Here is a 24,320-nt window from a genome sequence, read left to right as displayed (position 1 = left end):
AATAAGAGAAAAGCACATTTGGTATGTAATTAGTTAGGTTTGTCCAATCAGCCCCCTCACATCACAAAAAGGAACCCACCCACCCCAAAACAAAAAACCCAAAATAGTTTCTCTCTCCCACTCACTCACTCGTAATTGGTGCAAAGTTTTACTGTTAATACACACTTTTTCTTGGTTGAAAATCTTTAGATTTAGTGTCAAACAACAAAACACCTAAGGGGAGACAGCAGCACCCTAAAAAGAGGGAAAAAATAAAACAAGACACTAAAATGTAAGTGTTCAGCAAATATCAGAAGCAAAGTTTCTCTGATTGAATAATAAGAAAAACCAGAATACACAAAACAAATCTAGCAGATTATAATAAAAGCTGCAATCCGACAAGTCAGATCATTATCTAAAGCAGGATTAATAAAAAGTAGATGTTTTCACCTAACAAGCGCAACAGAAGAAAAGCAATGTAAAAACATTGCAGATCAATTTTAGTTTCTACATTTAGTCGTTACCTCTTTATAAGAGGTATTGTTTTCCCTGAAACATCAAATATAAAAAACAAAAAACCCTTTAAAATAAGCATCACCTGCAACATTAAGAAAATCTGGGAATTAATGAAAAACCAAGCCTTTAACCCCCAACCCTTTCTGCAGCAGTGCTACATAAATAGGATAATATTAATAGAATTTCATTTTCCTGATTCCATTCCAGTACTAAGAGTCCACAGCTCCAGCCAGTGCCTTAGTTTCTGTAGAGATTACAGGAGTCCGGATAGAACTGATAATGCAGCTGACTTTACGACACTCTTTATCCTCAACAGCCTCCAATTGACGATCTTCGTTCCAGAGACGTTTAAGGCGCAGTTTAGGAGGCAGAGAGTCTTCTTTCTTTTCTACAACAACTGCTTCGACAGAAACGTCTTTTGCTGCTTTATCTCCAGGTTCAACCGTCTGCTCTGCACCCTCTTTAGAGTAGCCAACTCTAGTAGGTCCTTGTGGGAAAGGTGACCGGGGTGGAGTAGCTGGTTTGACAAATGTATGCGCTGCTTTCTCCATATCTGCTCTCATTATCGGTTTATCTTGTTCCTCATCACTACTATGGCCTGAAAAATCTAGATCCTCATCAGAAAGTGGTTCGTCATCAGAAATAGGCTCCACCTTCATTGGTGGAAGAACCGGAGCAGGCTGGGTGACAAGATGCTTGTCTTCGGAACTTTGGCTATGTTCTCGGTTCTTACGCCCCATTGGAGGGGGTTGCAGTTTTATAGGGAAGGACTGCTGTTCCTCTGGTGGAAAGGGACGCTGGAAAGGTGGGATCATAAATCCAGGATATCTTGGTAAAGTCCGGGGACTAAGGTGGTAGTTGAAAACAGAGCAAGCGTGGGCCTGCAGGTAGTGTTTCATTTCTTCTGGGTTGAAATTAAAGCAGCTGCCACTCTGGAAAGCTGGGCTTAGTCCTGGTGAAGGACTGTAGGAAAAGACTGATGGAGTTAGAGACAAGGCAGGTGAGATTGGTACGTTAAGCATGCCACCTCGTCCTGCTAGAGGAGACACAGAGAACGGACTGTGGGGTTCTGGATACATTCCTGGCATTGAGAAAACTGGGAGCATCATGTCTGATTTGTGCTTTTGAAGGCCATGCACACCTGATCCTACAGCATTTCGAGACATGAGTTCTATTCCACGACGCCAATCCGACGAAACTTCATCAGATTCCATAGGATTTGGCTTGCGTTCACAGACCTCATTTAAAGATTCGTGGCTGGACTGTGCAGTAGATCCTCCAGAAAACCGACCCCCTCTTGCATCTTCATTAGGTGAGTCTAAAGATGAGAAGGGAAAATGGGAAGACGCTGATGGAACTGGTGGTGCGCTCTGGGGGACAGCACCTGCAAGAAATCCAAATAGAAAAGTGACTTAAGGAATTCCCACAATATATAGAACATGTTCTACTGCATCGACAGGAACCTAAAAAGTTGAAAACAGAACACTTCCTCCCCCTCCCATTTTTTGCATTTGAGAAGTACAATAAATTAATGCCACCCACTACCTTCTACTAGCTGAAATGCTAGACATCAACTAACCAGTAGAAACGGTGTTTAAAATGATCCATAGGAAATGCAGAGTAAGGGGAAATCAGAGAGGTCTTTACCGGGGAGCTCTAGAGCAGAGATTAACCTCCCCCCCCCCCAAAAAAAATTTTTAATGAAAGACTTGTGTTTTGGTGACTAAACAGTATACGGAGGCAACTTGAATCCACAGGATAATTTAGCCAAGTTAAACTACTAACTCCGTTGATTTGTCCTTAATTTTGAAAGTAATTCAGTTCACTTTGCATTTAAGGGTTGTTTTTAGAATGTGGCTATGCACTAAAGATTATGAAAAAGGAACACTTAAAGGACCACTCTAGTGCCAGGAAAACACTCGTTTTCCTGGCACTAGAGTACCCTAAGGGTGCCCCCACCCTCAGGGACCCCCTCCCGCCAGGCTCTGGAGAGAGGAAGGGGTTAAACTTACCTCTTTTTCCAGCGCCGGGCGGGGAGCTTTCCTCCTCTCCATCTTGATCGCGACGTCATCGGCTGAATGCGCATGCGCGGCAGGAGCCGCGCTCGCATTCAGCCGGTCGCATAGGAAAGCATTTACAATGCTTTCCTATGGACGCTTGCGTGCTCTCACTGTGATTTTCACAGTGACAAGCACGCAAGCGCCTCTAGCGGCTGTCAATGAGACAGCCACTAGAGGATTTGGAGGCTGGATTAACCCTCATTATAAACATAGCAGTTTCTCTGAAAATGCTATGTTTATAAAAAAAAAGGGTTAATCCTAGAGGTACCTGGCACCCAGACCACTTCATTAAGCTGAAGTCGTCTGGGTGCCTAGAGTGGTCCTTTAATTCTGTATTACATTTAGTAACTCTTTGAAAGCAATATTTACAAGTGCAGTCAAGCAGAAAACATGACTGTTTGGAACAACATTTTGTAGTTTTTGCATTCACATAAACCGCTACTAGGAAGAGCAGAATTGAGACCAGATTTTAGCTCCATGCACCAGGTTGTGTTTCCGGTCTGCTCTGCCTTGGGCAGGAAAGAGAAAATAAAAATCTAAATTCCAGAACAAGGAGCATTCTGCAGGTTAGCCTTGGGGGAAGGTGTTGAGAATCAAACAATTATAGACACACCCTAAATCATACAAATATTACAGCGCTCTGTATTACCAAAAGACTATTCTAGAAAAAAAAGAAAAGAAGAGGCACCAAAAAAACCCTATTAAGTCGTAGTGGCTGACTTTGAATCCTTTTTAGAATTCCATAGATAGCCCCTAATTGTAAAGGGGTGCTTCACAGCTTTGATATATTATACAGGAGAGGCTCTGAACTGGATGGAAGGTGGGAGCCTGGAAGCTTTAACAAAGCGTTAGGAATAGTCCAAGTTTCAAACTGCAGACAGGCTCACAGAGTGACCTTACAGGACCAATTAGAACATGAAACGGTCAAGGTCGAGCAATTCATTCTCTTACCATTGGGTCGGATGTTGATAAAAGGATAATTGGGCATTACAAGCTTGTTGAAGTTGAATTTGTAGGTAAATCTCTTCCCTTTTGTCTTATGAAGGATCCTTTTATTGTAATAATACCTAGAAAGAGGTAAATGAACACAATTGGCAAACTGAGCACAACAAACGAAATGCTGTTATGATATTACCCCATCATTAATAATAAAAAGCATAGGATTACACTGGCAGTACTGCAACCAATTCACATTCTTTAATAGCCCTGGCAGACTTTAATCTGTGAAATGCCCTGTGAACACGCAAGTTGGACGTACAGGACGCAAGTTGGACGTACAGGAACAGAAGGTGCTGCACTGCACAGGCAACCTCATAAAAGCACATTTATATGAAATTAACTTCTATAACAGCGAAACCACCTTAATGTAAAAAACAAACAAGCCACAAAACAGGCCAAACACTTGTGTCAATAGATCATGCGAAAAGTTAGTTTGCATGAAATGCCACGTCTAGCTCAGGGGTCAGATATAATGTCAGAGTGTAAACCTGCTTAGGGCTAGTTATCAGTAATGGAGAGATCCATTAAACCATCAGCAATGGTGGCACCTAACAAAGGAGGAGATAAGATATATAGATACACAGCACTACATAGACCATGGAAAACTACAAAACACTTTCTGACCATTTCTCAGAGTGAGTCAATAAAGGGGAATTCTAGATTTTGCTATTTTAGAAGAAGGTCTCCTGGAAGAGGTTTAGAACGATATTTTACAGGCTTCCTGAATGGACACATTCTTTTAATGACTTTTTTTTTAGAATTAGACAAAACACACGCGTTTTTTTTAACAGAGGAAAATAAAAGCTCTGGCAGTGTGCTCGTTTCCAGGGCTTTCTGCGTCGAGGACAGATCGTGTAGTGAAACTGCACTCACGGGTGAGAAGGTGCAGTTCATGGATTAAAGGCAAAGTCCACACGCCCTGCGTGAGCATGTCAGATACCATAACCAGAGTTAGCACCTTGAGGAAGCAGGAAAGGAAACTCGCTGTCCGTATAGGCCAAATATGCATGCTATCAGCTGTTAACACACATGATTAGGGAAACAGAAGACTGCTTAGTAGGCAAACTCCACTTCACCTACATCCAACGGCTTTTGGGAAACAGGGAGTGAAGAGGGTTTCACAAATACATTACCAACGTACACAAATGATCACCATACATCATTTAACTAGGATTTAATAAAGTTACCTAGAATAAAGTAGTAAGGAACATTTATTTTCAGACCTCTTTAAAGCAGACATAAAAATACCCTGATCACTCCAACTTTTCCCAATCCTCTGACCACGTGTGCCTATTAGGGATCAGAATATGTTTAACAGATGCATTTGACAGGTAGGTCACGCTGTATTTGTGTGTTTGATGATTGGGTTATTCACTGAAGTGATAATTGAGGGTGAATTTCAAAATTAAGGCCAAAACATTAATGCTGGAAAAATTGTGCAAGACAGCTACCCTCCTAGCTCAGCTAGTTTGGCTTTAAATTTTAAATAGATTTTGAACTTTAGTGAATAAGCCGGTCAAAGCTCTGCAGTCTATTGGGAGGCCAGGCAGAAGCAGACAGTCTGGCTCGGCCAGGGTTAACCTCCCCAATACAAACGAAACATGGCAACACTGAGCTGCAGCAGGTGTCCCAGTTCAGCAAATCAATGATGCACACAGTGCATGGACTGAACAGGGACATGTGCTGCGGCGGCTCTGTGTCCTGGTTTTCCCCCGATTTATAATGAAACTAGCTGGCATGGGCGCCGAGCAGAAGGGCTGACAAATAGCACTCTCCCCAGTTTCTCTGCTGGTATGTGGGTTTAGGGATTGAATTAACGGCAGCAAAGCCCACTAATCCAAGACAGGCCAGGACTGACAACATTATGATGCAACATCACTCACCGCATAGCACAGGGTTTTAAAATATTTATAGATCTCACCCAAGCTCACTCATTACCATCAGTGAGTAACTGTGTGGGACAGATTAACAACATTGGAAGAGAAAGGGTGATGCACAGTTTGCAAAGGGAAACCCCTGGGATGTGAAAAATAAAACCAAAATAATCCTCTACTGGGATAATCAGTTTGTATTGGTAAATGTCCTTCCAGTACAAGTTCGGTTACAGAAAGAGAGACAAGACATCACTGAGCCTCTAACATTGTTCCTATCAGGGCCAAGATGTCTTCCAGGTGGGAGGATGACAGGCTGTTTATTTATCAGCAAGGCTTCCTGGCCCCTGTGTACTCTGCACAGGTGGCTGTGGAGGAGGCATGCAGGAGAAATGTATGTAACCAGATACTATGGAGGATCTACAGGCAAGACCTCAGGCAGCACTGACAGGTCATCACAGAGATTTACAAGCCCATTTAACCTCCATCTACCTGCAGCAGAGTGCACAGATTGCCACAGGCAGAAAATTGTACTTTTGTACATTACATGAAGATTTAGAAAAAGAGAATATACATTAATCTTCCACTAAATACTGTGGGAAATGTTACCCAGCAGTTAGACAATACATCCAATGGAATATGGCTTTTAAAGAAAGACATTCTAGATAGAACCGTCAAAGCCCTGCTAGACACTATGCCTCACAGTAAGAGCACGTAGGGTAATAAGTCTTATTTCCTTTACGAAGGTTCTTTATTTACCAACAGGAAGGCTGAGTAAAAATTAGGCAGCATCACACCTACATGAGGAATTTAGCTTTTGAAAGACACACCCAGTATCGTTCTGTACCGAGTCTTCTAATAGCTGGATCTTTAAATCCATTTCCTAGTCTGGCCTTTGTTTATCAACCAGAGGGAAACCTACAGAAAGGCAAACAACCTTATGGGAAACAAATTCCATCAATGAAATAAGCACAGACAGTGCAGTTAACGGCTGGAGGAGTCCAGGGCCGGCTAAGGGGCTGGAGGAGTCCAGGGCCGGCTAAGGGGCTGGAGGAGTCCAGGGCCGGCTAAGGGGCTGGAGGAGTCCAGGGCCGGCTAAGGGGCTGGAGGAGTCCAGGGCCGGCTAAGGGGCTGGAGGAGTCCAGGGCCGGCTAAGGGGCTGGAGGAGTCCAGGGCCGGCTAAGGGGCTGGAGGAGTCCAGGGCCGGCTAAGGGGCTGGAGGAGTCCAGGGCCGGCTAAGGGGCTGGAGGAGTCCAGGGCCGGCTAAGGGGCTGGAGGAGTCCAGGGCCGGCTAAGGGGCTGGAGGAGTCCAGGGCCGTCTGTTTTGCACTTTTTGGGTTCTTCAGCACGGCACGAATCTCAGTTTAGTGTTCGAAATCTAAGACAGGATCATGACATATTTGAGATAAGGACATCATGGTCCTGTTGAGAAGATCCACTGATCTTCCCAAGAGACCAGGCATGGGAGTTACAAGCTTGCTGTCTAAGCATAGTGCTGTGGCTATAGTGAGCACCATTTAATTCTCACCTGCAGTTGTATGAGCAAGTTTGAAATCACACCTGTTATACTGTGAGAGTCAGAAAGAGGCATAGAAGCAGGCTAAGTACATGGATCACGAATGTTTAAATCGGTACAATGAACACAGTGCAGAGTGCACGCTGATAGCACAGATAGCACAAGTAGAACATCTGCAGCCACTCTGCAAACCTAGTCTCTATATAAGCAGCCCTTGTACTCTGACTTGGCACTAACAGTCAAACAGCACAGACTAATATTAAAGGGTTACTCCAAGCCGCTGTAGTGGCCATGATGCTAGGAGTACCCACATCCCGTTTCCTGGTAACAGGGCAAAGAGTTTTGCAACAGTTTGCCCTCTTACCAAGCCTGCAGCGGAGAGTTCTCACTTACTGGCTGTGACATGCATCCCACTGCTGCACAAGCCAGATATCTATCCTGCTGGCCATTCGCAGACCTTGTCAGCTGACTGCTCTCAGTCAATCATTGTAACCGTGAAGATATATACCCGGAATGGACAGTCAGGCATAAACACGTGTTCCATGCTGGCCAATGATGCTGCTGCTGCTAGAGTTGGAGGTACAACTGGCAAAGATGTTAAAATCAGAATGTGCAGTGTTCAACAGTGAAGCATTGCACAGACAGACTTCAGGCACCATAACCACTAAAAATCACTGAAGTGATCATGCGGTTTGTAGTAATGCTCTCTCTCCAATTCTGAATTGTGATACATCACAAACACGCCCAAACTCGGTGACTCTACATACAGGAACGCTCACATGGACACTACACATGTGTTCTGACACAGATCTATTGTGAGTGCTCAGTTCGTGTAATGGAGAAGGAGTCAAAAACAAAAATTCTTTCCAGCTCAGTTTGTGGTACTGAGTAACTTTTGAGCCAGGATTGGAGAACTTAAAATGTGGAGGAAGGACAGACAGACACGCGCTCTTAGAGAATGAATTACTTTGCTTGATTAAAAGGAACGAGTCCCCAACAACAACCACAAAAGTGTTGTAGTGGTTATGGTGGTCAGGGCTCCCCCCCTGTAAGTAGCCAAACCGTTTGCCAACAGGCTGACTTTTTATCGCTTAGTGTCCACCTGGTTGCCGATCCCTTCTGCCGGTGAAAGCCAGAAGATCCTGTTAGTTCTCCTGCATTGGCAAAGAGCTGCAATTGATTGTGCACTGCCTGACTTTGCTCACAGCGCTCGGCACCCTGGGTAAGAAGTCAAACATTACAGCATGCTGTAGTTTATGGTGCTCGGAGTGTTCCTTTAAAATTATTTTCAACATGGATTGAATTTTTTCCCTTCACCTCTCCCCCCCCCTCCCCCCAATCATACAGAAATACCCAGCAGCAGAGTCACAACACTCATAGAATGCAAGCACTGGGGGGTACAAGTAAGGTCTATTAACCCATCTCCCTCTCAAACAAAAACTGCTACACGATGACCCATTACATGCTGTTCTATCAGCGTTCTGTCCTCCCCAGTACTCCTGAAAGGTCCCTAAAGCGAAGTAATGCAAACTCCAGGATAGGCCTCATTGCGTTAACATTTTATATAATCAGTAAAGTGGTTGGATTTTTATTCACTCACCGGAGGGCCCGACTCAGTTTGTCATAGTTCATCTGAGGTTTGCATTTGCGCCGACCCCAGAGCCTGGCCACCTCATCCGGATCTTTAATGACAAACTCTCCGTATTCGCCCTGCTGCCAGGCGATAACATGGCGGAAATCCTCATTCTGAAGCAACTCCAAGATAAAGTGCCACAGCTGGATCTGGCGAGAGCCGGGACTCGACTCAGGCTTGTACGCCCACTCTGGGAAATGATAACCTGCAGATTGTTAAACAAATAAAATAAATGAAAGAAAAAAAAAAAAAAAAAAAAACTGACAAGTGACGGCAAACAAAAGATAAGACAAAAATATGGGAAACTAAAATAAAAATAAAATGACAATCAAGCAGAACATACACAAAAAATAGAAAAGAGCAGAGATAGATTAGAATTGCCAGCAAGACAGAAGCAGAAAACCATCCTACACATACAGATGTGACATCTAAACACACAGTTTTTGAAGACTATCCAAAGATACAGGACTGGTAGCAGAGGCCACAGAAATAGAAATACATTCAAGAGTATTTTTGATAAAATAGAAGTGGGGGGCGCTGCAAGTGCAAGAAGGGACGTACTAAGCACCTTTACATAATAGAACACAAAGTGCTCCAACATTTTACAGGCTATTTAGTGCTGGAAACTTCTGTGCCCACTCACTGCTAAGTGGAAGTGGAAATTGAGTGACAGAGCAGAGGGTAGTACATTGGGTGGGAGGAAAAAGTCCGTGGCTTTCAGGTTTCTGGAGGTTTCAGGACCAGACCGTTGCCATCAAAAATGAGTGCGGCCATCAATAGACACACGTCAAGATGTGGTCAGCAGCTTCCTCCAGCCCTGAATAGGCAGTTATCAGAACTAATAGAATGGGGGGGGGAGGCGAACAGGTAAGAAAAGAATGCTTTGTGTGGAGGAAAGACACACGGACTCACACACTGACCCGCCACACAAATACGAACTGGGTTCTCACACACTGACCCACCACACAAATACGAACTGGGTTCTCACACACTGACCCGCCACACAAATACGAACTGGGTTCTCACACACTGACCCGCCACACAAATACGAACTGGGTTCTCACACACTGACCCGCCACACAAATACGCACTGGGTTCTCACACTGACCCGCCACACAAATACGCCCTGGGTTCTCACACACTAACCCACCACACAAATACGCCCTGGGTTCTCACACACTAACCCACCACACAAATACGCCCTGGGTTCTCACACACTGACCCGCCACACAAATACGAACTGGGTTCTCACACACTGACCCGCCACACAAATACGAACTGGGTTCTCACACACTGACCCGCCACACAAATACGAACTGGGTTCTCACACACTGACCCACCACACAAATACGCCCTGGGTTCTCACACACTAACCCACCACACAAATACGCCCTGGGTTCTCACACACTGACCCGCCACACAAATACGCCCTGGGTTATCACACACTGACCCGCCACACAAATACGCCCTGGGTTATCACACACTGACCCGCCACACAAATACGCCCTGGGTTATCACACACTGACCCGCCACACAAATACGCCCTGGGTTATCACACACTGACCCGCCACACAAATATGCACTGCATTCTCACAGACACTCCATAAAAGGTACCCCTGCTCACACAGACACTCTACAAATGCAAGCCTCCCTTCACACAAACACATATCTGTATTCACACAAATAAAACGTTAATTAGAATCCTTATTGTATTTGGTATGGCTGCATGACTCTGCAAGCCAATAATAACACATTTATACTGTTAGATGGCTCACACAGTCTCCAGTCTATCCTTATAGCACACCTTACATCAAAAGGGGGCGATAAAAGCATGAAATGCAGCCTATATAGACATGATACTATGGAGCCATGTTTTTTTATAAAATCTATTTAAAACTGGGACACTAAGGATTAATATTTTCAATCCCCTTAACATGCCAATTCCTTATGAACTAGCATTTGGAAACAGTGACACTTCGCAATATGCCACAAACGAGGAATACAGAAGGAAGCAGACACTAAACCAGTTAATATGGAAACATACAACATTAAAAAGCAAAGTAAATAAAACCAGCAACATATTAGCAGAAACAAATATATCAAGTAAATTAATGAATGGAGAAATAACTGCAGAAGGTAATCTGGAGTAAGTGCTCTGTCCTGATACAAACTTTTAGCAAGACACAGATACGTAAACTAATTAAAGCGGCTAATGTTAATGATGGTCACTTTAAAAGTTACCGCTTGCGGATTTTAAATCGCACATTGCAGGAAGGGCACACACCTTCCTTGGTTCCCTTGTTAAATGAGGTTTGGGCGAAGTTAGGTAAAGTGAAATCTCAGAGTAACAAGGCAGGTGTATAAACACCCACAGAGTTCTAAAAGGGAAAAGATCTCAATATGCACAAAATCCCCTTTAAAGAGACACCAACTGTTTCATCGCATTGAAGTGCCCCAAGGCGGTCCTTCCATTTTTGAATGGTATACCTAGAATCCCTAGCATTGCCTCTGCTCAAGCTAATGAAGAACCATTATCCCAAGCAACAGTGGGCAGTAACAAGTGGCTGAGAGCGTAAGCTTTCAGACGATAAGCCATAGCACCTACAGGCCTGACCAGAGTTTTAAAATGATGCAACACTGAATGGAGGCATGGCGCCTGTGAAATCAAGAACCTAGAACCAACCCAATGAGAAGAAATGGCTATAGTGTCTAGAGTGGCCTTTTAACCATTACACACTACTGCAATAAACTGCACCAGTGTTCACTGCATTTTGGAGAGTTCTTCCACCACTGAGGGAGTCTGCTCAATGATATGCTCAACATAAGGAACAAGTGACTGAACTGCGTGGACAGTTTCATTCTACTCCAAAGGAGTTTATTAAATGTGCGTTTAAACAAACTGCCACAACTGTGCCATTTTAGAAGGCTACGTCAAACAGCATAACCACTAGCACAGTTTCTCGTAATGGTGTAAACCATTTTTTAGTGGTTGGTCCTTTTACCTGGATCCCTCCCAGGGTCCTGATCTTTGTGGGCAAATGTGAGGCATCCAGCTTCTGCAGAGCTGCACTTTAATTGGCTTAGAGCACCAGCTGACCACCCTCAGACATTTAAATGAATGTGTGTACATCAAAATTTGCCAGCTCGGAACAGGTTTCAGGCTAGCAGAGGACACCACCTGATGCAGCAACAGGTGTAATTCTCTGTATGTGAATAGTTTCTTAGCAAAACACTGCACAGATAGACTCCAGGCTTCAAATCACTGAAGTGGTTATGGTGCTTGGAGTAACCCTTTAATTATATGGGCCAAACAAACGAAAATCACTGATTTGTAGGTTATAAAAACTACAACCTGTCTCAATATTGCAGAACATTGAAAGATAGAGTGTTCAAATACAAATTTCACATGTATCGCACACAAACAGTATCAGAATTAAAAAGGTTTTTGCTTACCTCCACCGCCCTTAGCTTTCTCTACCATGCTGCAGCCAGTTTTCATATTTCGTCTTCCTGTGGACTGTGGACAAAGAGAGTGAACCTTTAATTGCCTAGTAAATTGTCTCAGTACACAGAAAGAAAATGCTCAGCAGATGTCAACTGCACGAGAGATTAGTCTTGTAATTCCAGGAACTGATGATTACACTCATCCAGCCGTCTAGAGTTTCGACATCCTGGACAGTGCTCGTGTCGCCCTACATAGATCACTGCAATTCATTTTCTAACTAATCTATCTGAATCCTACAGTCAATGGGAAAAACAAATTTAAGTAATGAGAGTATCACAAAAAAAATATATGTAATAAAGTTAGAGAGGCCATAGAACACTTACTACAAGGAGAGTAACAAAACTGTGCGTGATCCCCTTTTTGTTTCACAAACAAATGAAATACAGTTTAGGCATTTCGTCCCATTACGGTTGCTGAACCATAATAACTACCAAAATAATGGTTTTACCAGCCGGCGTGTGGTAACAAGAAGCGGTTAACAAAAACGCCGTAGACCGTGCAGAAACACTACAGCAGGGAACAAAGTTGGCCATTGGAAAGGGAGTCATAGTAACACCTGGATTTTCAAGCCCAATTTTAACCCTTCAGTTGAGGCCAGTGAAAGTCGTAGCATTTGAGGGACTTATTTGGACCTCATGCTATTTTAGTAGATATCAACTGGATGGGCACTTCATACTAATCAGGTCCACAATGCATGGCTACTATAGTAGCCCAAACTATGCAGGGGAGAATCTAATAGAATTCATTTTTAAACATTACACTTTAAGAATGGGTCCTTGTAATGAATAGCTCACCATGTCATTATGTAAATTGAGTCCCTGTCAAAAGAATAAGGACCACGATGTTAGAGGTAACTTGGTATACAGTGTAATATAGACAAGACAATGAAAAATAAACAGAAAAGGCTGATTCTTAACAGCAATATATGATAAACATGTCTTTAGTGGCAGTTTAAGTGCACGGACAAGCTGATGCAGAACAAAAGCCAAGATCCGGTTTAAACCTCAGTTTCCCCTCAGCTGTTCCGATAGAATGGGAAGGAAGCGGTGTGGCCACGATTAGGGTAGAACGCACAATCCTAAGCGTACACTAGACATAGGGATGTGATACGGTCAGCATCTACACACTGTGCTAGTCAGACTGCAACTGAACACCCAAATCAGTGTATCGGTGTATAAAGAAGAAACATAAAATGCCCACAGTTTAAGGGACACTATAGGCACCCAGACTTCTCCCGCTTATTAAAGTGGTCTGGGTACAGTGTCCCTATTGTCTTTAGTCCTACAATGTAAGACATTGCAGTTTGATCATTTTACATTTTATTTTTTACATTGCAGCACTAAGATTCCAGGAGTTTAGGACGTCCTCACTCTCTGCATGTGGACATCCAGCATCAGTGAAAACCCAATAGAAAAGCATTAATTCAGATGACCTCAAATGAGGGGGAGCACCAACTGACATCGGCGCTGGAATCGGGTGAATAACATTTTTTTAAGCACCAGCAATGCATACATTGAGTCCACCACAAGTGACTGTCATACTGAGACACACTAGAGCGTGTCCATTGCACTGAGAGTTAAATTCTGGAAGCGCATATGAAAGCACTGAATACAATGCTTTTATACTGGAAGCTTGAATGCGCATACGCTGCATTCACAGTCATACACATTAGGTCCTCAATGCTAGTCCATGAGGAGCATGGCCTCCACCGTGACGTCAAGGAAGACAAAGTTGAATCGATTCTGGAAAAGGTAACTAAATACTTTTTTTATTGGGGCTCAGACAACTATATAGATCTGGAGACAGGGACATGATAGCGTCAGGAATACAGGTTTGAATTCCCAAAGCTAGAGTTTTCAAGTTAAATTCACTTTAGCCATGGTAATCCACAGCGAAAATATCAGAATTCAAGAACCAAATATTCAAAACTTCAACACCTAAGAACACTATAGTCAAGAGCTCATGGGTCTATTCTTGGATATAGTATTATTCCCAGCAGAAAGGGACATAATATGATGCTTGCCATGACAACTGCACTTTCAAATGGCAGTGTCACATGCAATGTCTCTGTGGAAGCAAAGAGGTGAAAGAATATATATCTGAAGCACTCCCTCCTCAGAGGCCTCATCCTAAAGTTAGACCAAAAACAAAATTGACAGCTCTGATTTAAAGTAACACTCCAAACGCCATTAACCACTACAGTGTGCTGTAATGCCCTGCGATCAGTTTGACCTTTAATCGGAGATCCAACGGGCACCCATAACTTCCTTTATGGAGCGAAATTATAAGTGGTCTGCACACATAAAAAAACAACAAAAACAAACAGCGCGTGCAACCTAGACCCGGTTCCACCATCCGGTATATAACAGCAATCCAAGAGATAATGGTCCAGCACACCACTAGAATGGGTTCCACAAGAAGTAGCAACACTTCAGCCTTACTACAGGGAATTATCAAGTTCCAAAACCCACTGCTGCTTGTTGGAAACCCTCAATAAAGTTGGATTGTGTCTCACCTAGTGGTGTGCTGGACCACTACTTTCATAAATGACTTCCTTCATGGAGCGATGACGTGACATTCCAACGTTAGCAGCTGAACAGGAATGTGGAATTAACTGGTAGCACATTGGTCTTCCATGATAAGGAAATTGTAGAACCCACCAAATTATGAGCTCAAACACGTTATGGTCATATGGTGTGACTCAATAATTAAGGTTATTTTAGAAGTGGTCATGGTACAAGCAATCTGTATATGCAACATTGCTGCGTGAAATACTTCCTACAGAGAAGTCCGCAAATTTGCGCTGGAGTGTAGTTACACCATCACACGTAACGTAGAGAGCCTGGAACTCTGTTTCAGACTAATTTGAGCACGAAAAAAAAAAATCTATTTCCATTGTGAGCATGCACCGCGTGCGGGCGACAGTAATAATGAGCTTCTACTCTTGCAGGCAGCGCTGTGAGTGGAGCACGCCTGCCAGGAGAAGCATGCAGAACATGCGGCTCGTGCACAGTTCTAGTGAATGGGTCAATCCAATATGCTCTTCTCCCTCCTTTAGGCTAGCGTTTCCATTCCCACCACCACCCATCGTACAGGTTTGCTTCTCAGTGAATTGGGAGGATTTAAGCGGTCACTCATATCTTCTCGCTGCATGTGAATCATTCACTCCTTCTGACAGAAAAACATCGAATTCAGTATCAGAAAAGGCAGATTGGCAGGTCACGCGGCAAGCTCTTAAGGTCCAACAATGCATTTCTATTAGATTTTGGAGAGGGTGTGGAAATTGATAATCCATTTCTCCTAAAATACATTAGGCAAAGTAGGGATTAATTTGTGAGTTACTTTTGTCAAGTTGTTACTCCCCCAGCTGCCACTAGCAACAGCTAAGGGAAGAGGCAGTGTCTCACTCAGCACAAGACAAGTTCTATGGGATCCATCATAGACTTAAGTGCTTTACTCTCGCGCATGCACAAGAGTATAGCACTGATGTGGTGTCCTAGCAGATGAAGCGCCAGGAGTTGAAGACCATGGTGGCTGCCACGAGGAACAGGTTCAGGTAAGCAAGAAATTCTTCTTCCCCTGCTAATCCCAAGGGGCAAAAGCAACATCGAGAGAAAATAGGGGGGTGTCTTTACAAACTCACAAAAATCATACAGTATGTTTACAATGAGACACTAGAGAAAAAAGCCCATCAAAATGAGTTCTAAATGCATACATGGCAATTACAATAGAGTACTTCTCTAGGCCCGAAAGATCAACGCTTCTTTATCAACGTGCTAATAACTCTTCAAATTGACACGTCTAGAAATCAGAGACCCCCCCCCCCCCACACCCCAGACACTAACCTTTAAAGCATTTCAGAAAGTTGGAGAGTGCACTACAATTCTATTTTACACAAGCCTACTGAATGGTTAAAAGTAGAAAAACTAATCCACAATATTCTATTGTCACCTAGTTAAGAAATGCCATATCCCATCTCCGTTAACGGTCATGAGCCAGTTTCACCCCTTTATCACATTTTCGTTGGGACTTTTTTTTTTGTATTTTAATATAATTCTATAATCCACTAAACAAACCACACCAATAAATTCCAACCTGGAAAGCCATTTTAAAGTAAAGCTATTCCGACAAATTGTAACAAGAAAACCCCAAACTATTTCCTGAAAGGGACACTCATTACCTTGCCGGTTGCCATGGATTTAAGATGGTAATTCTTTGGCAAACTTGTCATTTTGATTTCTTTGACCAAGTAAAATGCAACGTCACATTAAAGGGACTGGATTGTAATAAAGAGCAGACAGAATGGCATCGGTTATAGCAGTTATCCTTTTGAGCAAATTAAAAGCAGTTCAAAGTAGAGTTTGGTCTGGCTGTTCACCCACCAGAACATGGGTCTGTGTAATGGCAGGCCCTAGAGTACTCCTGACAAGCATCAAAGTGATTTCACAGACCAGAAAATCAATCAGGAAGAAGACTGGTTTGAAGGAGTAGGTTCCAACTGGTGGCCACATTTGGCCTAGACTATGAAGTCCATGACGAAGGTTGGGACGTATGGTCTTTGCAATCCATAAAATGTGCTTAATACCATAGAGAGGAAAAAAACTAAGAAAACAATCTTGCCAGAATTCTGTATATGATAACCCCCAGTGCTCTCAAATCCCCCCAACAGGTTGCATGAATTCACAGTCCCAATGGATCACCTCCAATATATCTTCAAGGTAAAGGTCCTGTTCTTGGTTCAATTAATAAGCTCTCAGCGCATCACACCTTGTCCATCAAAGGGGCAAAGCCTTGATAGTGTTCTGGAGTTCCACATTTATGCCCTGATGGTGTTTTGCAAGGTTTTTGAAGACAAAACTAATATTTCAAACAATTAAGATACAAAAAAAATATATAATGAATCAAGCTGACGACAAACATCCAATAAGCACGCTGGTGTACAATTTTGCTATGATAATAGATGCTGAAATTAACAGGAAATTTGTTTAAGCCATTCCTTTCCCAAAAGAATCAATTTCACACAAAATACTTCTTATACACTCAACTCTGTGTTTCAATGATAATACAGCCTTCTAGATTAATGCAACTCCGAAAAAAAAAATCTGACCCGAGTGATAAGGAAGAGAAGACAAACGATTAAATAATTCAGTTACATGTATACAGTTGGCAGGGAGCAGTAATATAACTTTATAGTAGAGAATGAAGCAGAGCCAACGGATCACTATCAAAGTGTAAATCTGAATTAGCATCCAAATAATGCAGAATTGAAGTTAAAGCTGGTATGTTTATAATAGAATATGTCATCTGTATTCATTTGGTTTGTAATTCTTTGTATAGAAATTGCAAATTTAGTTACGGTATTTTGTACAACATCACAACAATTTTAAAAGGAACAGGGAGAGATAAAATAAAATTGGTGTCATATGTAGGTAAACAGGTGATCTATAACGATTCACACTTTCATATTCATAAAGTAAACAGTTGGATTCTCATAGTTGTAGACAATTGAAATTCCTCATAAAAGCATTTTATTAATCGTACAGGCAGAATTATGAGTGATGAAAACTCCCTGAGAAGGACAGGCAGTATACACTATGTTTACAATGGATCCTGCTTACAAACATTGTCTTACACTGACTTTTATTGGTGATAATGCTTATATTTCTGAGAGTAAACATATGTATTGCTGGGCAATTAGTGTCATAACTAGATCTGTAGGATGATTTGAAGGATCCTAAAATGTACCTATATTCACCAGCCCACCTAATGTCTATGTAAAAAACTTATATGAACAAGTATTATTCATCACAGCCAATGGTGAGGCAGATAAACTAGTTAACATTAGTTACTCTCCAAGGTGATGGTGCTAGTTACCAGGAGTTACTACTCTCCAAGGTGATGGTGCTAGTTACCAGGAGTTACTACTCTCCAAGGTGATGGTGCTAGTTACCAGGAGTTACTACTCTCCAGGTGATGGTGCTAGTTACCAGGAGTTACTACTCTCCAAGGTGATGGTGCTAGTTACCAGGAGTTACTACTCTCCAAGGTGATGGTGCTAGTTACCAGGAGTTACTACTCTCCAAGGTGATGGTGCTAGTTACCAGGAGTTACTACTCTCCAAGGTGATGGTGCTAGTTACCAGGAGTTACTACTCTCCAAGGTGATGGTGCTAGTTACCAGGAGTTACTACTCTCCAAGGTGATGGTGCTAGTTACCAGGAGTTACTACTCTCCAAGGTGATGGTGCTAGTTACCAGGAGTTACTACTCTCCAAGGTGATGGTGCTAGTTACCAGGAGTTACTACTCTCCAAGGTGATGGTGCTAGTTACCAGGAGTTACTACTCTCCAGGTGATGGTGCTAGTTACCAGGAGTTACTACTCTCCAGGTGATGGTGCTAGTTACCAGGAGTTACTACTCTCCAGGTGATGGTGCTAGTTACCAGGAGTTACTACTCTCCAGGTGATGGTGCTAGTTACCAGGAGTTACTACTCTCCAGGTGATGGTGCTAGTTACCAGGAGTTACTACTCTCCAGGTGATGGTGCTAGTTACCAGGAGTTACTACTCTCCAGGTGATGGTGCTAGTTACCAGGAGTTACTACTCTCCAGGTGATGGTGCTAGTTACCAGGAGTTACTACTCTCCAGGTGATGGTGCTAGTTACCAGGAGTTACTACTCTCCAGGTGATGGTGCTAGTTACCAGGAGTTACTACTCTCCAGGTGATGGTGCTAGTTACCAGGAGTTACTACTCTCCAGGTGATGGTGCTAGTTACCAGGAGTTACTACTCTCCAGGTGATGGTGCTAGTTACCAGGAGTTACTACTCTCCAGGTGATGGTGCTAGTTACCAGGAGTTACTACTCTCCAAGGTGATGGTGCTAGTTACCAGGAGTTACTACTCTCCAGGTGCTAGTGCTAGTTACCAGGAGTTACTACTCTCCAGGTGCTAGTTAATACGAGTTAGTCTCCAGGTGCTAGTTAAATTCCCCGGATTGTAGTACTAGTTGAGTTAATAGCCGGCAGTACTAGTTAAGGGGAGTTAGTCCCCGGCCGGTGGGTTTTACTAGCTCAGTTAGCTCCCGGCCTACCGGCCGCTGCCTGCCTGGCGGTGAGTGTCCCGGGCAGTACTGAGTTAGTCCCCCGGCTGGCTCCCGGCCTATCCGCTGCCTGGCGGGCGGTGAGTGTCCCGGTAATATCAGCTCGGTTAGCTCCCGGCCTATCCCCTGCCTGGCGGTAAGTGACCCCGGGCTGTGTGTGAATGCGGGCGGTGTCCCGCGGAGGGCGGGGAGAGATCCCCTTACCGGTCCGGCGGTGGCTCCGTTAAGGCTCCGTCGTGGTTGTGATTGCCGCCGTCGCTGTCTGTCTGTCTGTCTGTCCCCCTCCAGTCTCCACATCCAGCGAAACAGGAAGTGCCAGCCGCCTTATTAATCACACTTCCGGTCTGCGCTCTGACCCCGCCCCCTCCCTCCGGCTCTGTCACGGGGTGGGCGGGGCCTTCCTCGTAACACGTCCAGTGTATGGGCGGGACGTCACCAATCACACGGCCGTTCTAACCACGCCCCCTCCTGCAGCTCCGTCACAGAATGGGCGGGTGAACAACGGCTGTCATGCGCTAAGTCCCACCCACTGTCTCTTCACAGCGTCACTTACAGAGCCCCGCTCCCCCACAACGTCCCCCAGCGTGCTGCGTCATCCGGGCACACCGCACGTGACGAAACGTGTGACGTAATGTGTGACGTATCATGTAAGGGGAAATACACAGCCCAGGCAGAGAGAAAGAGAGAGAGATCATATTATTATTATTATTATATTATATTATTATTATATTATTATTATATATTATTATTATTATATTTTATTATTATTATTATTATATTATTATATATTATTATTATATTATTATATATTATTATTATTATATTTTATTATTATTATATTTTATTATTATTATTATACTATATTATTATATTTTATTATTGTTATTATATTATCTTATTATTATATTATCTTATATTATTATCTTATTATTATATTTTATTATTATTATATTATATTATCTTATTATTATATTTATTTTATTATTATTATATTATTATCTCATTATTTTATTATTATATTTTATTATTATATTATATTATTATCTTATTATTATATTTTATTATTATTATATTATATTTTATTATTATATTATTATATTTTTTTATTATTATTATTATTATTATTATTATTATTATTAAGTGTTCTTGCATAGCAAGACCACTTAATGTTATCTCACATATATATATATTTGCCCCCTAGGAATGAATGGCAAAGCTAGAGTGGGAGCTGGCAAAAGCTGAAATATCAGGACATGATTTCTAAACTGCCACCACTCCCTCATTTTCAGGCCCACCTACACAAATCTTATATCAAAACGTTCGGCTATCCCTGCTGCCACTAAAAATGTCCACAGCTAAGCCATAGTCCTTATAGTTTTCACAATATGACCATTTGTTTGCAACTCATGCCGTCCATTGACATTCATTGAAACTCCACTCTGCAAAGCTCACATTTGAAGGGCAATTTCTAAACTGCGACTGTGCCTTCATTATTAATATCTCAGAGAAATACTATGCATCAACATGTAGGTCTGGGTCTTGTGATTCTCACAATATAAAGCTCTTCATTGTAGGATTTATAGTTTTTAAAATACGACCATTTCAAGATGGCAACCGCCAAAATACTCTGACCTGTGCCAGGCTGCAGCAGCAAGTGATGTCATAGACAGGGACTTTTGCACCTGCTAATGTTTTTATAACTGTATGTTTTAATGTTACTGTGAAGCACTTTGGGCAACAACGTTGCAATTAAATGTGCTATATAAATAAATAATAACAGTTACTCTGCCCACTCCAGTTGTAGACTTCTGGTGGAGGCAAGAACACTTCACACAATTTCCCCAGAAATTGTAGCTTTTCTAGTTATTATTATTATTATACGCAGCCCAAAGAGAGGAGGTGTGAGACAGCTCATATTATATTATTATTATTATTATTATTATTAGATTATTATTAGATTATTATATATTATTATTATTATAATACACAGCACAGTCAGAGAGAGGGAGGGAGGAGGTGTGAGACAGATCACATTAGAAGATTATATGAGTATAGAAAAAAATACGATCAAGGGACACTGGTAAATACAAACAGAAACAAAAGGGCAGGAAGAGTTTATACTGAAAGGAATTCACCCCAGAAGCGTTCACCCCATAGACTAACTTATAATAAACCTCGCTATGAGTCACAAAAATATAATCATCAGGAAAACACTATTCCATATAAAAGAGGAAATAGTCCAATCAGAGGGGCAATAAGAAACAAAACCCTATGCACAAGAAACATAAATAACCTCCAATATAGACCCCAGTCCCAGTAAAGGGGCAATTAGAAAATCATATGCGCAAGTTTCAGAAGCTACCTCAGATAGAGAGAATGATAGAAGAGAAAATAGCAGCCATTTTTAGTAAGGGGCAGAAATCCATAGAGTACAACTATACCCAACTATTTTCAGGCAAGGAAGAAAGGTTGGGAACATCACAACAGATTCTCCATGCTACAGAGAGAATCACCAACAAAAAGAATGAGGGTCGAGGAAGATGTAATAAACACCCAGAAAGAGGGCAGATTTTACCACAAGTAGAAACTGATAAGGGGATTTTTAATCTCTCTGGCTTAAATGTATTAAATATGGAGTTATCAATTCTGGAGAGAGGTATGAAATTTGCCCCAGATAAAGGCGCTAATCAATTTGACCTCTTTATTGAGTTTAAAAAAAATTATTAGATCTTTAACTGTCAAAAGAAATTTTCTGAAGAACTCTATAGAAAGTCAATTGCAGGAAGAGAGGCCCAGTGGACCTCAAAACTGCAAATTCAAACGGAAGTCAACTTTTTTCCAGTACAGGACAAAAGCCATTTTTTGGAAATTTTGGAAAAACTGGTTGACCGGGGAAAACTACTAAACCAAAACCTAAGTAAGGAAGAAAACATATGCCTGAAAAATCTAAGTAAAAAGGAAGATATACCGGTAATAATCAGGGAGGGAGACAAAGGAGGAGGGATAGTGGTTCTATCAATAGACAACTACATATCAGAATCAAATAAAATTCTTAACAATGTTACAACCAATAAAATTCTTAAAAAAGATCCAACTCAAGAATTTAATCTCCAGTTATCTATCTTGAAGAAAGCTAGAGAAGACAATATCATTACAAATCAAAATTTAGATTTCCTATTTCAAAATAACCCAGTCATACCGATTTTTTATTATTTGCCGAAGTTGCACAAATGTTTACGTTATTTGTTATTTTTTGTTTTAGATAACCAGCTGTATCCCATTTTCTGTATACGTTTTATATCTCTGTGAGGTCGCCATCAGGGAAGGGACCTTGGGAAGCTGTACTACTAAGTTAAGTAGTTTTTTTCCATATACTGTCACTTTGGGGTGTATTGGATATGTTATATGGTTTATAATGTACTGTTTGTGCTATGACCAAAACACCCCGTAAACTACCTTGTGGTCTCTTACAGCCAATAGCTGTCTTCCTAGCTCGGGATAATCAGAACGCTGCCACAGATTACCACAGGACACTGCAAGTCCCTGAGCTTGCGAGACAGTTACGCATGGTCTGTACCCAGTGGAGGGGCAGACCAGTTTCAGATCAGCATGCCCTCTCCCAACTAGGTAACAACAGGAAAGGAGGAATTAATATTTGTTTTTAAATTATTAAAGGGTGTCAGGATCGGGACAGGGATCCAACACGCAGAGTACAAACAGTAGCCAGATACGTATACCGGACCTTAGAATGGCCGGACTAACGTAAGTAGTACCGTATAGAATGGTCAAAGACAAGCCGAGGTCGAGGGTAACAGAAGACAGGTAAGCGAGAGACAAGCCGAATCAAGGGTAACAGAGATAAGCAGAGTAAGGTAAACAAGCCGGGTCAAAACCAGAAGGGAAAATAGAATACACAAGCACTGAGTGACTAGAACAAGCTAGAACCACGACAGGGCAATGAGCTAATGAAGGAAGCTCTGTTAAATACCCTGTTCAGAGCAGTAACCACACCTCCGAGACGTCCTGATTGGTCCTGCAGCAATTGACTGACAGGTCGATCCGGGGGAGTGTCCTGATGATGACTTCCTGCCTAGATGGTGTAAAAGGCAGTCACTCCCTCGCGGCGGGCCTTGCATGACCGGATAGACCGCGGGGAAGGGAGTCATCAGACCGTCTGGATGGTGGAACAGCTAAGTCTCTACCTCTTTTGGAGGTAGAGACCAAAGGTACCCTGACAGTACCCCACCTCTCAGATACGCCCACCGGGCGGAATGAACCGGGACGAGATGGGAAGCGAGAGTGATACGCCCTGCGGAGACGGGGAGCATGAACATCCTCCTGAGGTACCCAACTCCTCTCCTCAGGACCATATCCCTTCCAATCAACCAGATATTGTACTCTCCCCCGGGAGATTCTAGAATCAATAAGAGAGTTGACCTCATACTCCTCCTGACCCTCCATCTGAACGGAGCGAGGAGGGGCTATTGTGGAGGAAAATCTGTTACATATGAGTGGTTTCAGCAATGAAACGTGAAACGAGTTCGGAATGCGTAAGGTATTAGGAAGAGCTAAACGATACGCAACCGGATTGATACGGGTCAGCACCCTGTAGGGTCCAATATACCGAGGAGCGAACTTCATGGAGGGCACTTTTAAACGGATGTTCCTCGTGCTCAGCCATACCCTATCACCTGGAACAAAGACCGGAGCCGCCCTTCTACGTTTATCAGCGTGTTTCTTGACCAACATAGAGTTGTGCACAAGGATTTGTCGAGTTTGATCCCACAACTTCCTCAAATTGGCAACATGAACATCAACCGATGGCACCCCCTGGGAAGGAGAATCCGAAGGAAGAATAGACGGATGAAAACCATAATTCATGAAGAAGGGGCTTGAATGAGTAGAATCGCAAACGAGATTGTTGTGTGCAAACTCCGCCCAAGGAATCAAACCGACCCAATCATCCTGGTGTTCAGAAACAAAGCATCGTAAATATTGTTCAATTTTCTGGTTGGTACGTTCAGCAGCTCCGTTAGACTGAGGATGATAGGCAGAAGAAAAGTTTAATTTAATACCAAGTTGAGAGCAGAAGGACCTCCAAAAACGGGAAACAAATTGGGAGCCTCTGTCCGATACAATTTGAGA

At 42.6% G+C, this 24,320-nt stretch overlaps 1 protein-coding gene across 1 annotated transcript; it reads right to left on the bottom strand.

Annotated features, from left to right (window-relative positions):
* Positions 1-56: 56 nt before the first annotated feature.
* On the bottom strand, positions 57-19,412 carry ETV3 (ETS variant transcription factor 3). The gene is made up of 5 exons (XM_063440400.1): positions 19,380-19,412; positions 12,028-12,091; positions 8,542-8,779; positions 3,507-3,622; positions 57-1,879 (listed from the first exon to the last, which is right to left on the bottom strand). The coding sequence occupies exons 2-5, from the start codon at positions 12,071-12,073 to the stop codon at positions 705-707; spliced, it is 1,575 nt and encodes a 524-aa protein (XP_063296470.1). The 5' UTR covers positions 12,074-12,091; positions 19,380-19,412; the 3' UTR covers positions 57-704.
* Between the last annotated feature and the right edge of the window lie 4,908 nt (positions 19,413-24,320).

The sequence above is a fragment of the Pelobates fuscus genome, chromosome 13 (assembly GCF_036172605.1).
Source record: "Pelobates fuscus isolate aPelFus1 chromosome 13, aPelFus1.pri, whole genome shotgun sequence".
Lineage (NCBI taxonomy): Eukaryota > Metazoa > Chordata > Amphibia > Anura > Pelobatidae > Pelobates > Pelobates fuscus.
Note: the sequence above shows the minus strand (reverse complement) of the source record. Positions and strands in the feature narration are given on the sequence as shown.

Bases quoted from the DNA above. Each gene is read 5' to 3' on its own strand.
- ETV3 (XM_063440400.1), bottom strand. From the start codon at position 12,073: ATGAAAACTGGCTGCAGCATGGTAGAGAAAGCTAAGGGCGGTGGAG. The intron at 8,780-12,027 runs GTAAGCAAAAAC...AACAATCTGCAG, and splicing joins GAAAGCTAAGGGCGGTGGAG to GTTATCATTTCCCAGAGTGG. The intron at 3,623-8,541 runs GTGAGTGAATAA...ACCTCTTTCTAG, and splicing joins AAACTGAGTCGGGCCCTCCG to GTATTATTACAATAAAAGGA.